The sequence below is a fragment of the Nerophis ophidion genome, linkage group LG25 (genome assembly GCF_033978795.1).
Source record: "Nerophis ophidion isolate RoL-2023_Sa linkage group LG25, RoL_Noph_v1.0, whole genome shotgun sequence".
NCBI lineage: Eukaryota > Metazoa > Chordata > Actinopteri > Syngnathiformes > Syngnathidae > Nerophis > Nerophis ophidion.
In genome coordinates this window covers 3,211,639-3,229,316 of record NC_084635.1, presented here as the reverse complement: position 1 = coordinate 3,229,316, position 17,678 = coordinate 3,211,639, and the positions used below count along the sequence as shown (strand labels likewise).

At 39.6% G+C, this 17,678-nt stretch overlaps 1 protein-coding gene across 1 annotated transcript in view; it reads left to right on the top strand.

Annotated features, from left to right (window-relative positions):
* The first annotated feature begins 975 nt into the window (after positions 1 to 975).
* The window catches only part of csrp3 (cysteine and glycine-rich protein 3 (cardiac LIM protein)), a 19,841-nt gene continuing 3,138 nt past the window's right edge, over positions 976 to 17,678 (top strand). Inside the window, exons 1-2 of the mRNA XM_061887220.1 lie at positions 976 to 1,129; positions 7,045 to 7,156. Of these exons, the coding sequence (XP_061743204.1) occupies positions 7,045 to 7,156 (112 nt within the window). The 5' untranslated portion in view covers positions 976 to 1,129. The remainder of the gene's footprint in view (positions 1,130 to 7,044; positions 7,157 to 17,678) is intronic.

Below are 17,678 nucleotides of genomic sequence, written 5' to 3'. Positions count from 1 at the left end.
AACAGTTCGAGATGCCACCTCAGTAGAAGCATTTAAGTCTCACCTTAAAACTCATTTGTATACTCTAGCCTTTAAATAGACTCCCTTTTTAGACCAGTTGATCTGCCGTTTCTTTTCTTTTTCTTCTATGTCCCACTCTCCCGTGTGGAGGGGGTCCGGTCCGATCCGGTGGCCATGTACTGCTCGCCTGTGTATCGGCTGGGGACATCTCTGCGCTGCTGGTCCGCCTCCGCTTGGGATGGTTTCCTGCTGGCTCCGCTGTGAACGGGACTCTCGCTGCTGTGTTGGATCCGCTTTGGACTGGACTCTCGCGACTGTGTTGGATCCAATATGGATTGAACTTTCACAGTATCATGTTAGACCCGCTCGACATCCATTGCTTTCCTCCTCTCCAAGGTTCTCATAGTCATCATTGTCACCGACGTCCCACTGGGTGTGAGTTTTCCTTGCCCTTATGTGGGCCTGCCGAGGATGTCGTGGTGGTTTGTGCAGCCCTTTGAGACACTAGTGATTTAGGGCTATATAAGTAAACATTGATTGATAAATCATAAACTGATGACATAGTGCTGTATTTTACTTCTTTATCTCTTTTTTTCCAACTAAAAATGCTTTGCTCTGATTAGGGGGTACTTGAATTAGAAAAAATGTTCACAGGGGGTACATCACTGAAAAAAGGTTGAGAACCCCTGAAAACTCTCCGACACGACTAATCGTCGTTCTAACAGAACTGTGATGTCATTACGATGTCTGTCACTTGGACACGTAAACACAAAGTGTTTTCCCGCTGTTAAAATAGCAGTGAGTTACTACAATGCCATCCTCGCTCAGATCGGGATGTGAGCAATGCGTCCGGTCAGTGCCCATCTGGGACTGCCCGCCGTTTATTGGGCGTACTTAATCCCCCAGCATGTGGTGACTGCCCCCCCCCCCCCCCCTGTAAGCCCACAACAAATGTCCCCCTGACCGACGTCCGAGGCCTGCGATGAAGGCTGAGAGGGCCGAGCACGGTCAGAGGTTATTTTAGGAGGATACTTTCATTGAGACGTCACTGATGATGCAGAGACGGACCTTATTTAAGCCGACCCGGAGTGTCCGTTGTGGGACAGAAGCGTCAGGAGAGTGAATCAAGGTAAGCATTTATTTACTCTGATTTTTCATATCAAAGTATTGTGTTATGCTGGGTTTCAACTTGAATTATTCTATTCTTGGCCGTATTGTAACGTCTTTATAAAGTTTCTATTCATAGAAGCTCACATAGCAGAGATGTGAGGTGGGCACTGATACCAGCAGTAGTGATTTTCAATACCAGTATTTTTCTTTCCGATCCAATGCCAAGTAAAATGTTGATAATGTTACTGATGCTTTGTCCAAATATACCTAATGAGCTTAGTCCAATTTAGAACATAGTGTACAAACCCTGTTTCCATATGAGTTGTGAAATTGTGTTAGATGTAAATATAAACAGAATACAATGATTTGCAAATCCTTTTCAAGCCATATTCAGTTGAATATGCTACAAAGACAACATATTTGATGTTCAAACTCATAAACTTTTTCTTTTTTACAAATAACTGCATGGCTGCAATATAGTGCCAAAGTAGTTGGGAAAGGGCATGTTCACCACTGTGTTACATCACCTTTACTTTGAACAACACTCAATAAACGTTTGGGAACTGAGGAAACTAATTGTTGAAGCTTTGAAAGTGGAATTCTTTCCCATTCTTGTTTTATGTAGAGCTTCAGTCGTTCAACATTTGACGAATGTCCCGTTGAAATTTCGGGTAAAGCGGGAATATTTTGGAAAATGGTTAAAAAAAAATTGCAATGGTTGGAATTTTTTTAAATCAGTCGAAAAATGTTGAAGTGGTAACATGTTGATTTTGGGGAATCGATTTGGGCTGTCGTATTTTACACCTCATAAGGCGCCACACATTTTCGATGGGAGACAAATCTGGACTGCAGGCGGGCCAGGAAAGTACCCGCACTCTTTTACTATGAAGCCATGATGTTGTAATACGTGGCTTGGCATTGTCTTGCTGAAATAAGCAGGGGCGTCCATGATAACGTTGCTTGGATGACAACATATGTTGCTCCAAAACCTGTATGGACCTTTCAGCATTAATGGTGCCTTCACAGATGTGTAAGTTACCCATGCCTTGGGCACTAATACACCCCCATACCATCACACATGCTGGCTTTTCAACTTTGCGCCTATAATAATCCGGATGGGTAATTCCTCTTTGTTCTGGAGGACACCACGTCCACATTTTCCAAATATAATTTGAAATGTCAAATCCTCAGACCACAGAACAATTTTCCACTTTTCATCAGTCCATCTTAGATGAGCTCGGGCCCAGCAAAGCCGGCGGCGTTCCTGGGTGTTGTTGATAAATGGCTTTTGCTTCGCATAGTAGAGTTTTAACTTGCACTTACAGATGTAGCGACCATTTGTAGTTACTGACAGTGGTTTTATGAAGTGTTCCTGAGCCCATGTGGTGATATCCTTTACACACTGATGTCGGTTTTTGATGCAGTACAGCCTGAGGGACCGAAGGTCCGTAATATCAATGCTTACGTGCAGGGATTTCTCCAGATTCTCTGAACCTTTTGATGATTTTACAGACCGTAGATGGTAAAATCCCTAAATTCCTTGCAATAGCTCGTTGAGAAATGTTGTTCTAAAACTTTTCGACAATTTGCTTACAAAGTGGTGACCCTCACCCCATCCTTGTTTGTGAATGACTTAGCATTTCATGGAAGCTGTTTTTATACCCAATCATGGCACCCACCTGTTCCCAATTAGCCTGCACACCTGTGGGATGTTCCACATAAGTGTTTGATGAGCATTCCTCAGCTTTATCAGTATTTATTGCCACCTTTCCCAACTTCTTTGTCACGTGTCGCTGGCATCAAATTCTAAAGTTAATGATTATTCGCAAAAAAAAAAGTTTATGAGTTTGAACATGAAATATGTTGTCTTTGTAGCATATTCAACTGAATATGGCTTGAAAAGGATTTGCAAATCATTGTATTCTGTTTATATTTACATCTAACACAATTTCCCAACTCATATGGAAACGGGGTTTGTATTTCAAGTGCTGCTGCTTCACCACTTTAGTCATCGGTTTTGCGTTTCGGAAACTTCTTTACATCTAGACTTTTTCTGTTTGGCACAAGACATTGATACAATGTTTATTGATTGATTGATACTTTTATTATTAGATTGCACAGTACAGTACATATTCCGTACAATTGACCACTAAATAACACCCGAAATTCATGGATATTATACGTACATTCCTTTAAAACGGACTCGGAAACAACGTTGCAAAATAGTCGTGTTTGTAAATTGAGACAACGTTGATGTCTAACGTTGGATCCACGTTGTCGGTTGGGAAATGACCAAACTTCAATGGTCAAATCAACGTCAAAACCCGACATTGAATAAACGTCAAAAAGCATGTTTCAACGTATTTGTGTTGTAAAATATTGGTTGGAAAATGACCATGAATCTACGTCACAACCTGACATTGAAAAAATGTCAAAAAGTGTGTTGCTTCAACGTTGTATTTGTGTTGTCAAATATTGGTTGGAAAATGACCAAACTTCAAAGGTCAAATCAACGTCACAACCAACCTGACATTGAATAAACGTCAAACATCATGTTGTTTCAACGTTGTTTCTGTGTTGTAAAATAATGGTTGGAAAATGACCAAATTTCAATGGTCAAACCAACATTGATTAAACGTTGTCACAAAGCATGTTTCAACGTTATATAATTGTTGGAAAATGACTAAATTTCAATGGTCAAATCAACGCCACAACCCGACATTGAATAAACGTCAAAAAGCATGTTTCTACGTTGTATTTGTGTTGTAAAATATTGGTTGGAAAATGACCAAATTTCAATGGTCAAATCAACCTCACAACGTGACATTGAATCAAAGTCGTCACAAAGCATGTTCCAACGTTATATAAGTGTTGGAAAATGACCAAACCTCAAAGGTCAAATCTACGTCACAACCAACCTGACATTGAATAAACGTCACAAAGCATGTTGTTTCAATGTTGTTTTTGTGTTGTAAAATATTGGTTGGAAAATGACCAAATTTCAATGGTCAAATCAACATTGATTAAACGTTGTCACAAAGCATGTTCCAACGTTATATATGTGTTGGAAAATGACCAAATTTCAAAGGTCAAATCAACGTCACAGCCCGACATTGAATAAACGTCAAAAAGCTTGTTGTTTGAACGTTGTATTTGTGTTGTAAAATATTGGTTGGAAAATGACCATGAATCTACGTCACAACCTGACATTGAATAAACGTCAAAAAGTGTGTTGCTTCAATGTTGTATTTGTGTTGTCAAATATTGGTTGGAAAATGACCAAACTTCAATGGTCAAGTCAACGTCACAACGTGACATTGAATCAAAGTCGTCACAAAGCATGTTTCAACGTTATATATGTGTTGGAAAATGACCAAACTTCAATAGTCAAATCTACGTCACACCCTGATAAAACATCACAAAGAATGTTGTTTCAAAGTTGTTTTTGTGTTGTAAAATATTGGTTGGAAAATGACCAAATTTCAATGGTCAAATCAACATTGATTAAACGTTGTCACAAAGCATGTTCCAACGTTATATATGTGTTGGAAAATGACCAAATTTCAAAGGTCAAATCAACGTCACAGCCCGACATTGAATAAACGTCAAAAAGCTTGTTGTTTGAACGTTGTATTTGTGTTGTAAAATATTGGTTGGAAAATGACCATGAATCTACGTCACAACCTGACATTGAATAAACGTCAAAAAGTGTGTTGCTTCAATGTTGTATTTGTGTTGTCAAATATTGGTTGGAAAATGACCAAATTTCAATGGTCAAGTCAACGTCACAACGTGACATTGAATCAAAGTCATCACAAAGCATGTTTCAACGTTATATATGTGTTGGAAAATGACCAAACTTCAATAGTCAAATCTACGTCACACCCTGATAAAACATCACAAAGAATGTTGTTTCAAAGTTGTTTTTGTGTTGTAAAATATTGGTTGGAAAATGACCAAACTTCAATGGTCAAATGAACGTCAGAACCTGACATTGATTAAACGTCATCAAAAATCATGTTTCAACGTTGTATTTGTGTTGTAAAATATTGGTTGGAAAATGACCATGAATCTACGTCACAACCTGACATTGAATAAACGTCAAAAAGTGTGTTGCTTCAACGTTGTATTTGTGTTGTCAAATATTGGTTGGGAAATGACCAAACTTCAAAGGTCAAATCAACGTTACAACCTGACATTGAATAAACGTCGTCAAAAAGCATTTTGTTTCAACGTTGTTTTTGTGTGGTAAAATATTGGTTGGAAAATGACCAAATTTCAATGGTCAAACCAACATTGATTAAACGTTGTCACAAAGCATGTTCCAACGTTATATAATTGTTGGAAAATGACCAAATTTCAATGGTCAAATCAACGTCACAACCCGACATTGAATAAACGTCAAAAAGCATTTTGTTTCAACGTTGTTTTTGTGTGGTAAAATATTGGTTGGAAAATGACCAAATTTCAATGGTCAAATCAACATTGATTAAACGTTGTCACAAAGCATGTTCCAACGTTATATAAGTTTTGAAAAATGACCAAATTTCAAAGGTCAAATCAACGTCAAAACCCGACATTGAATAAACGTCAAAAAGCATGTTTCAACGTATTTGTGTTGGAAAATATTGGTTGTAAAATGACCATGAATCTACGTCACAACCTGACATTGAATAAACGTCAAAAAGCATGTTGTTTCAACGTTGTATTCGTGTTGTAAAATATTGAATCAAAGTCGTCACAAAGCATGTTCCAACGTTATATATGTGTTGGAAAATGACCAAACTTCAAAGGTCAAATCTACGTCACAACCCGACATTGAATAAACGTCACAAAGCATGTTGTTTCAATGTTGTTTTTGTGTTGTAAAATATTGGTTGGAAAATGACCAAATTTCAATGGTCAAATCAACATTGATTAAACGTTGTCACAAAGCATGTTCCAACGTTATATATGTGTTGGAAAATGACCAAATTTCAATGGTCAAATCAACGTCACAACCCGACATTGAATAAACGTCAAAAAGCATGTTGTTTCAACGTTGTATTTGTGTTGTAAAATACTGTATGGAAAATGACCAAATTTCGATGGTCAAATAAACGCCACAAACATACACTGAATAAACGTCAAAAAGCATGTTTCAACGTTATATTTGTGTTGTAAAACATTGGTTGGAAAATAAGGTGTCAGTAAAGATGTGACTTTAAAAGTACAGTAATTCATTTTGCATTATTGAGACTCAAGGAATTTCATTGATATCGTAGCCTTGGTGCACAGGACAGTAAAATGTACAGTTGGAAAAAAAACTGTTTTACCAACATTCTTTTAATCCGTGTGTTGAGAAAGAAGTCGTATGAATCTTAATGTATTTCACCAAAATCTTCAGGGGTATTTGTTATGCCGAACTTTGTGGAACAGCTGAGGGGAAGGCCTTTTTCTGCACTAAGCATGCCACCACATCCGGGTCACGGCACCAAAGTAACCATCCTGGTCCGCTTGGGGCTCGAATCTAGGTTCTTCCGAATGAGAGTGGAGTGCACACAGCACCAGACTGATAGCTCAACTGGCATTACTGCACTGGCTAGTCGACGTTACACTCAACCTATGAAACCTAACCCACATCCGGGTCACGGCACCAAAGTAACCATCCTGCTCCGCTTTGGGCTCGAATCTAGGTTCTTTGGAATGAGAGTGGAGTGCATTAAGCACCAGACTGATAGCTCAACTGGCATTACCGCACTGGCTAGTCGACGTTACACTCAACCTATGAAACCTAACCCACATCCGGGTCACGGCACCAAAGTAACCGCACATGCTTGGAAGTACATTAAACTTATGATTCCTACAGGAATCCTCAAAGTGGAGACCGTAAGTGTCTCAGTACCGTTGTCCATGCCTCGTCCATGTTTCATCATGATTGTGTTCTGCTCTCAGATGCCGAACTGGGGAGGCGGTGCAAAGTGTGCAGCCTGTGAGAAGAGTGTCTACCATGCAGAGGAGATCCAATGTAACGGCAGGAGCTTCCATAAAACCTGCTTCATCTGCAGTAAGAACACTTATTCCTTGCTTTCATTCTCCTGATGTGAAACAAATCAAATGTCAACCTTACTTTGCATGTCTGGTGCTAACTGAGGTGCGGTATATCTTTAAAGTTGTACAAACCCCGTTTCCATACGAGTTGGGAAATTGTGTTAGATGTAAATATAAACAGAATACAATGATTTGCAAATCCTTTTCAAGCCATATTCAGTTGAATATGCTACAAAGACAACATATTTCATGTTCAAACTGATAAACTTTTTTTTGTTGTTGCAAATAATCATTAACTTTAGAATTTGATGCCAGCAACACGTGACAAAGAAGTTGGGAAAGGTGGCAATAAATACCGATAAAGTTGAGGAATGCTCATCAAACACTTATTTGGAACATCCCACAGGTGTGCAGGCTAATTGGGAACAGGTGGGTGCCATGATTGGCTATAAAAGCAGCTTCCGTGAAATGCTAAGTAATTTACAAACAAGGATGGGGTGAGGGTCAACAATTTGTAAGCAAATTGTCAAACAGTTTTAGAACAACATTTCTCAACGAGCTAGTGCAAGGAATTTAGGGATTTTACCATCTACGGTCCGTAAAATCATCAAAAGGTTCAGAGAATCTGGAGAAATCACTGCACGTAAGCGATGATATTATCAGGCGGTACTGCATCAAAAGCAGACATCAGTGTGTAAAGGATATCACCACATGGGCTCAGGAACACTTCATAAAACCACTGTCAGTAACTACAGTTGGTCGCTACATCTGTAAGTGCAAGTTAAAACTCTACTAAGCGAAAGCTAAACCCATTTATCAACAATATCCTAAAACGCCGCCAGCTTGGCTGGGCCCGAGCTCATCTAAGATGGACTGATGCAAAGTGGAAAAGTGTTCTGTGGTCTGATAAGTCCACATTTCAAATTATATTGTGGAAGTGGTGTCTTCCGGAACAAAGAGGAACATAAACATTCAGATGGTTATAGGCGCAAAGTTCAAAAGCCAGCATGTGTGATGGTATGGGGGTGTATTAGTGCCCAAGGCATGGGTAACTTACACATCTGTGAAGGCACCATTAATGCTGCTTTTGGAGCAACATATGTTGTCATCCAAGCAACGATTTCATGGACGCCCCTGCTTATTTCAGCAAGACAATGCCAAGCCACGTGTTACAACAGCGTATCTTCATAGTAAAAGAGTGCGGGTACTTTCCTGGCCCGCCTGCAGTCCAGACCTGTCTCCCAATGAAAATGTGTGGCGCATTATGAAGCGTAAAATAGGACAGCGGAGACCCCGGACTGTTGAAGGACTGAAGCTCTACATAAAACAAGAATGGGAAAGAATTCCACTTTCAAAGCTTCAACAATTAGTTTCCTCAGTTCCCAAACGTTTATTGAGTGTTGTTAAAAGAAAAGGTGATGTAACACAGTGGTGAACATGCCCTTTCCCAACTACTTTGGCACGTGTTGCAGCCATGAAATTCTAAGTTAATTATTATTGGCAAAAAAAATAAAGTTTATGAGTTTGAACATCAAATATGTTGTCTTTGTAGCATATTCAACTGAATATGGCTTGAAAAGGATTTGCAAATCATTGTATTCTGTTTATATTTACATCTAACACAATTTCCCAACTCATATGGAAACGGGGTTTGTAAATAGACCATTCATCGGCAGTGCGCCTTATAATCCGGTGCGCCCTATGGTAAAAAAATCATAATGCAGAGCGCATATCATTATGTGAAGATAATGGCACAAGCATTTACTTCATTTAAGAATAATTCTCAACATATTGAACAAAAAGGTCTCTTTTTTTCTACCAAGAAAAGCGCACTAGTTATTAGTGACAATATATCAATCAATCAATCAATGTTTACTTATATAGCCCTAAATCACTAGTGTCTCAAAGGGCTGCACAAACCACAACACGAACCACTACGACAGGGGTGTCAAACTCAAATACAGAGTGGGCCAAAATTCTAAACTGAACAAAGCCGCGGGCCAAAGTTGAACAAATTAACCTTTTAATAAGGACCCTAACAAGTTTTGCATTGAATATTGAACAAGCAAGGCTTATATAACTTTATAGTGACATGCAAAATCAAGTTTTGTTGGTAGCAGGGGTGTATATTGTAGCGTCCCGGAAGAGTTAGTGCTGCAAGGGTTCCTGGGTATTTGTTCTGTTGTGTTACGGTGTGGTTCTTCTCCCGAAATGTGTTTGTCCTTCTTTTTTGGTGTGGGTTCACAGTGTGGTGCATATTTGTAACAGTGTTAAAGTTGTTTATACGGCCACCCTCAGTCTGACCTGTACGGCCGTTGACCAAGTATGTCCTACATTCACTCATGTGTGTGTTAAAAACGCATATATTATGTGACCGGGCCGGCATGCTGTTAAAATGGAGGAAAAGCAGATGAGGACGCTAAAGGCAGTTCCTTTAAGGCAGGGGTGTCAAACTCAAATACAGAGTGGGCCAAAATTCTAAACTGAACAAAGCCGAGGGCCAAAGTTGAACAAATTAACCTTTTAATAGAGACCCAAACAATTTTTGCATTGAATATTGAACAAGCAAGGCTTATATAACTTTATAGTGACATGCAAAATCAAGTTTTGTTGGTAGCGGGGGTGTATATTGTAGCGTCCCGGAAGAGTTAGTGCTGCAAGGGTTCCTGGGTATTTGTTCTGTTGTGTTACGGTGTGGTTCTTCTCCCGAAATTTGTTTGTCCTTCTTTTTTGGTGTGGGTTCACAGTGTGGTGCATATTTGTAACAGTGTTAAAGTTGTTTATACGGCCACCCTCAGTCTGACCTGTATGGCCGTTGACCAAGTATGCCCTACATTCACTCATGTGTGTGTTAAAAATGCATATATTATGTGACCGGGCCGGCACGCTGTTAAAATGGAGGAAAAGCAGATGAGGACGCTAAAGGCAGTTCCTTTAAGGCAGGGGTGTCAAACTCAAATACAGAGTGGGCCAAAATTCTAAACTGAACAAAGCCGCGGGCCAAAGTTGAACAACTTAACCTTTTAATAGGGACCCAAACAAGTTTTGCATTGAATATTGAACAAGCAAGGCTTATATAACTTTATAGTGACATGCAAAATCAAGTTTTGTTGGTGTATATTGTAGCATCCCGGAAGAGTTAGTGCTGCAAGGGGTTCTGGGTATTTGTCTGTTGTGTTTATGTGGGGTTACGGTGCAGATTTCTCCTGAAATGTGTTTGTCATTCTTGTTTGGTGTGGGTTCACAGTGTAGTGTGACAGTGTTAAAGTTGTTTATACGGCCGCCCTCAGTGTGACCTGTATGGCTGTTGACCAAGTTCACTCGTGTGTGTGTAGAAGCCACATATATTACATGACTGGGCCGGCACGTTGTTTGTATGGAGGAAAAGCGGACGTGACGACAGGTTGTAGAGGATGCTAATAGCAGTACTTTAAGGCACGTCCCCAATATTGTTGGCCGGGTGGAAATTTTCGGGGGAGGCACTGAAATTCGGGATTCTCCTGGAAAAATCGTGAGGGTTGGCAAGTATGAGAATTAGCGTTGAATGCGGTGATACAGCGGCACCGCCACTGTATAATACCGGCGGGCCAGCTCTAATCTTAATTTATTATTGCCTCAAGGGCCAGAGTTTGACACCCATGCACTACAACATACTTATTTGAAGGTATTTTTGAGTACATTGAGGTTAGCTATTTTTATGTGTTTTGGAAATTCTTGACAAGTTGAATTTTCTTGTTCTATAGGCAGATACTTTTGCTTAGCTCAAATAAAATACTCCTCATTTTTGTATTTGTTTTTTTCTTGTGTTTGAACACAAGTGTACCAAAGACTATAAAATTGGGAGCCATTACCTCCCTACTTGGTACTCAGCATCAAGGGTTGGAATTGGGGGGTTGAATCACCAAAAATGATTCCTGGGGGCGATCACCACTGCTGCTCACTGCTCCCCTCACCTCCCAGGGGGTGAACAAGACGATGGGTCAAATACAGAGGGGTCATTTCACCACACCTAGTGTGTGTGACAATATTTTTTTTACTTCTTAACAAATATCCTGACCTGATGACTGTTCAGCACAAAGAATGATGACTCAGCCTCCGCTTGGGATGGTTTCCTGCTGGCTCCGCTGTGAATGGGACTCTCGCTGCTGTGTTGGATCCGCTTTGGACTGGACTCTCGCGACTGTGTTGGATCCATTATGGATTGAACTTTCACAGTATCATGTTAGACCCGCTCGACATCCATTGCTTTCCTCCTCTCCAAGGTTCTCATAGTCATCATTGTCACCGACGTCCCACTGGGTGTGAGTTTTCCTTGCCCTTATGTGGGCCTACCGAGGATGTCGTAGTGGTTTGTGCAGCCCTTTGAGACACTAGTGATTTAGGGCTATATAAGTAAACATTGATTGATTGATTGATATTTTTAAACCCCCTCTTCTTTGGGGCGCCCCTTCTGAAGCAAACATCCTCCTGTTGATGCATGCTTGCATGTTTGGAGAGCAGCTGCAGTGGACGCCCGGCGGAGTTACCCTATCTGATTCTGTGACACGCAGGCAAGCAGTTGGCAATCAGAGTCCTGCGTTCCAGTGGGAGCGTCTGAGATAAGCTGCTAAGTGTTCATCTTTTCTCCCAGCTTCACCTCACACTCCCACCTCTTGCTGTAAATAGAACTTCCACACATGGGACTGCTTGTGATGTCTCCGCTGACTGATAAAAGCTGCAAGCTGCTGCCTTTATTTAACCCCCCCAACACTACACTGCAAAAAGTCAGTGTTCAAAAACAAACAAAAAATAAATACAAAAATAAGGGTTATTTTATATGAACTAAGTGAAATTATCTGCCAAAAGAACAAGAAAATTCAGCTTGTCGAGACTTTCCAAAACAAGTAAAATTAAAGCTGCAAGCAGCGATGGACGGGACCGACTTTTGCTGGGGTTTCCTGCCTTTACCCAGACAACATATATTTACCTGCACATTACCTACCTTCCCTGCATCCTGGAGTCAAACTGGTGCCTCCTTCTTTTACCCAGTCAACATATCTTTACCCGTGCAGGGGGGGGCAAAAAAGTATTTAGTCAGCCAGCGATTGTGCAAGTTCTCCCACTTCAAATGATGACAGAGGTCTGTCATTTTCATCATAGGTACACTTCAACTGGGAGAGACAGAATGTGAAAAAAAAATCCAGGAATTCACATTGTAGGAATTTTAAAGATTTTATTTGTGGAAAATAAGTATTTGGTCAACCATTCAGAGCTCTCACTGATGGAAGGAGGTTTTGGCTCCAAATCTCACGATACATGGCCCCATTCATTCTTTCCTTAACACGGATCAATCGTCCTGTCCCCTTAGCAGAAAAACAGCCCCAAAGCATGATGTTTCCACCCCCATGCTTCACAGTAGGTATGGTGTTCTTGGGATGCAACTCAGTATTCTTCTTCCTCCAAACACGACCAGTTGAGTTTATACCAAAATGGATACATGGATGATACAGCAGAGGATTGGGAGAATGTCCTGTGGTCAGATGAAACCAAAATAGAACTTTTTGGTATAATAATGAAATCTATTATTACTATTATATTGTCACTAATAACAAGTGCACTTTGTAGAAAAAAAAGAAAAACCTTTTTGCCCAATATGTTGAAAAATATTCTTAAATGAAGTAAATGCCAGTGCCGTTTTCTTCACATCATGATATGCGCTCGGCATTGTGATTTTTTTTCATGCTTGAAGTAAGAAATTATTACTTTAAAAAAGTATTTCTATAGTTGTGAGTGTCATGAAGTGGACTTTGGTGTGATTTTGTCGTGTGTATGTTTGGTCTTGTCTTGTCTTGTCTCATAGTTTTGTTTGTGTACAGGAGTTTTTCTTGTTTTTGTTTATAGAGTATTGTTCTTGTATTATATTGATTATGTTAAATGTGGAATGAGTGAGAGGGGTTGGGCTATTATAAGCATCTGCTTCAACCAAGCCCTTTTCAAGCCTTGCATTAATATTTCTGCCAAAATGTAAAAAAAAAAACTGTTTAGTTGTACTGTGCAGGTTTGAAATAATTATTTCAATTCAATAAATCGTGCATCTCACCTGGACAGAAGAAGTCTGAGGAGGTATTCCAACATGTTGGTGCACTTTGACAACCATTTAGGGCCCAAATGTGGCGAGGATGACACGAAAAGACGCTATGGATGGATTGATTGATTGGTTGATTGCAAATGAATAATTTGTTTTCCCGTGGTGCAAAGCGACTGGAACGGACATGGCGTGAAGGTAAAAACATGATTTTAATCTCAACTCGGAAAAAAAAACTAACAAACGAAAGGCGCTCTCAGCAGAGGTTCAAAACTTTGCTAAGAAAACAAAACTAACACAAAGGCAAAACTATGGCATGAATAAAGAAAACTTACTTGGAAGGAGAAAAGAGCATGAAAAAGAGCAGCATGGATCATCGGCTTGAATAACAAGGGTGTGTAGAGGGTGATGTCACCATACTGACTGCCTGGCAACTACAGGCTTAAATAGTGCTGTGGTGATTGAAAACAGGTGCGTGAGTTGAAATGAATCAGGTGCGTGGGTCGTGAGGACAGGGGAACTGATTGGTAGTCATGGAAACAAAACAGGGAGTGAAAAAACAGTAACTGACAGAGTGCAAAAACCAAACTAAACATGACAATGACACAGTTTTGCAACATTTGCTATTCTAGTTTCAAGCATCTTTTACTCAATTTAGGTCATCAAATCTCAGCAACAAGCTGTAATATCTTACTGAGATCATTTAGGACCAAAACCCTTAAAACAAGTAAAACACTCTAACATAAAGTCTGCTTAGTGCAGCGGTGTCCAAAGTGCGGCCCGGGGGCCATTTGCGCCCCGCAGCTAATTGTGCTAATTCTAGAAATGCTATTGCAAAAATAAAAAATAAAAAACATTTAAAAAAAAGTGGAACGAAGTGAAAGCTAACTAGAAAAAGTTGCAATGTTGACACAAAGCTGCCATTGCTCCAAAAAAAAAATTAAAAAAAATCAATGTTCTAATGAATTATTGACCTTATAAAGGCTCCAATTATTTAAAAAAATGCCACTTTAAAATGTCTTATGTGGAAAATATTGCATATTTTGTGTGGTTGCCATCCAAAAACATTTTCTTTGACAAAAGAGCATAAAACAAACAAAATAATAGTTCAAACGTAAAATCTTCAGATTTATCTGAAGTTGATCCCATAACGTAAGTGTTGAATGTAACAAAAAAACCTAATAAAAATGTATCAGCTTTTGGATCCCAAAGGTATTTATTGGGATTTTATTTAACTTTTTACTGTAATTACTCAAAAATAATAATGAATTAAAATGAATGGTGTCCTGCATTATTGATCTTTTTAAGGCTGTAATTACTTCACATCAAACATTGCTTTTTGAATGTTTTGGGCAGTGGGGGGAAATATTGATGCATATTTCAGTTTTATTATAAAAAACAAAGTTGTTTTTGCCAAAAAAAGGCATAAAACCTTTTTGGGGGTTTTTTAATTTTATATCAACCTGAAGTTGATATACTGTAGAGATTTACTGTTTTTGTTAAATAAATAAAAAATAATATTTTGACTAGTTTTTAACATTTTAATGACTTAGACCCATTATGGTCCCCGGGAGACCTAAAAGTAAGAAAAAAAATAAAAATAAAAAATCCATATATTTTGTTATGGTTTGAAAATGAAAAATATCAAACTGGCCCCGCATGCTTTAATTTTTCCGTGTTCGGCCCTCAGTGGAAAAAATTTGGACACCCCTGGCTTAGTGAGAAGAATTATCTTATCAGACAGAAAATAAGCAAATATCAGCCTTATTTGAGATATTTCATCTTATTTAAAGTCCTACTGAAAGCCACTACTAGCGACCACACAGTCTGATAGTTTATATATCAATGATGAAATATTAACATTGCAACACATGACAATATGGCCTTTTTAGTTTACTAAATTGCAATTTTAAATTTCCCGCAAAGTGTCATGTTGAAAACGTCGCGGAATGATGACGTGTACGCGTGACGTCACGGACTGTTAGGAAATATTAGCACTGCACACACACACACAGCTAAAAGTTGTCTGCTTTAACCGCATAATTACACAGTATTCTGGACATCTGTGTTGCTGAATCTTTTGCAATTTGTTCAATTAATAATGGAGAAGTCAAAGTAGAAAGATGGAGGTGGGAAGCTTTAGCCTTTAGCCACACAAACACACTGTGATTCCTTGTTTAAAACACCCGGATGTCAAGCTTTACTATGGATCAGAGCGTTCAAGCGAACATGGATCCTGACCAAATGTCAACCGGCAGTTTTCAGTGAGAAAATTGTGGTAAATAGTCGCCTCTTACCGGAGATCAGCTGAGCTTGTGCCGTCCATACAGCTGCCGTCAACTTCCCTCAGACACTGGTGTCAACACACCCGTGGACACACCCCTCTGACTATCAGGTACTATTTAACTCACTGAAACATTAGCAACACAATAGAAAGATAAGGGATTTCCCAGATTTATCCTAGTAAATGTGTCTAAAAACATCTGAATCCGTCCCAATGCAATCAAGTTTTTTTTTTAACCTGATTTTTATTTCATTTTTTTCTAGTCCGTCACTATCAATATCCTCAAACACAAATCTTTCATCCTCGCTCAAATTAATGGGGAAATTGTTGTTTTCTCGGCCCGAATAGCTCTTTTTGTTGGAGGCTCCCATTAAACACAATGTGAGGATGTGAGGAGCCCTCACACCGGTGATGTCATCGTCTGCTACTTCCTGTACAGGCAAGGCTTTTCTGTTAGCGACCAAAAGTTGCAAACTTTATCGTGGATGTTCTCTACTAAATCCTTTCAGCAAAAATATATTGCGAAATGATCAAGTATGACACATAGAATGGAGCTGCTATCCCCGTTTAAATAATAATAATAATAATTAAAGCTACAAGCAGCGTTGGTCGGGTCCGCCTTTGGCTGCTGCCGCCGCTACTCAAGCCCTGTTCTAAGTCAGACCAACATAGAGGTTTTTATTTCATGTCTGTACGAGATTTCTAACAGAAGTTACATGCAGTTTTGTCTGGGGTTTTTCCTAGGGGGCGCTAAAGCGCAATTTTGATTTTTAGGGTTTGGTTTTTTATTAGATGGCAATTTTCGCCAGTCCTGATGTGTGTGTAAAATTTGGTGAGTTTTAAAGCATGGTAAGGGGGTCAAATTACAGATCGGCGTTTCTGGATGTTGTTGATAAATGGCTTTCGCTTTGTATAGTAGAGCGTTAACTTGCACTTTGAAGCATTTTAAAGGGGTCAAATTACAGCTCAAAGAGGCAAAAATTGCATTTTTTAGGTAACTTTGCGCGTAAAATCAAAACCGGAGCAGTAATCAAAACTCCGTTCTGTACTTTTAATCAGAAGGGTTCAATCCCTCTCCTGTGCGAGTTTGAAGCCGAAACGACAAACGCGCTCAGAGGAGATAACTTTTGAAAAAAGGTGACAGGTTTTTACAAAACTTTTGTTTTGAAGGGGGGATTGCAAACTTCCTGTTGATTTTTGTTGGGGGTTGTCAATCTATGAAATGTAGGTCTAAGCGAGACCTACATAGAGGTTTTTGTTTCATGTCCCTCCAACATTCTTACCGGAAGTTACAAGCAGTTTTGTCTGTGTTTTCTTCCTAGGAGCAGTTTTTTCAGTGTTTTATTCAAAAATAGCGCTAGAGCGCAATTTTGAGTTTTGGTTTTTTCATTAGATGGCAATATTCGCCAGTCCTAATGTGTGCGCCAAGTTTGGTGACTTTTGAAGCATTTTAAAGGGGTCAAATTACAGCGCAAAGAGGCAAAAATTGCATTTTTTGCGAAAATTCTATTTTGAAGGGGTTTTTGCCAACTTCCTGTAGATTTTTGCTGAAAGAAGTGAGTGTATGAAAATTGGGTCTAAGTCAGACCTACATAGGAGTTTTTGTTTCATGTCGCTATGACATTCCTAACAGAAGTTACATGCAGTTTTGTCTGTAATTTTTTCCTAGGGGGCGCTAGAGCGCAATTTTCATTTTGGGGGATTGGTTGCTTAATATGTTGGGAAGGTTTGCTATACCAACGTGTGTCAAATTTGGTGAGTTTTGAAGCATGTTAAGGGGGTCAAATTACAGCGCGTAGGTGCGGAATAATAATAAAACACAGCAGTTTCAATAGGGTCCTTGGCCCATGGCAAAGGACTCCTGTGGAGTCCTTTGCCATGGGCCAAGGACCCTAATAATAATAATAATGGATTAGATTTATATCGCGCTTTTCTATTGTTAGATACTCAAAGCGCTCACAGAGAAGTGGGAACCCATCATTCATTCACACCTGGTGGTGGTAAGCTACATCTGTAGCCACAGCCGCCCTGGGGTAGACTAAAGGTTTGCACCTACGGCCCCTCCGACCACAACCAATCATTCATTCATCATTCATTCATCGGTGTGAGCGGCAAAGGGTGAAGTGTCCTGCCCAAGGACACAACGGCAGCGATTTTTTTGGATGTCAATAGGTGGGAAGCGAACCTGCA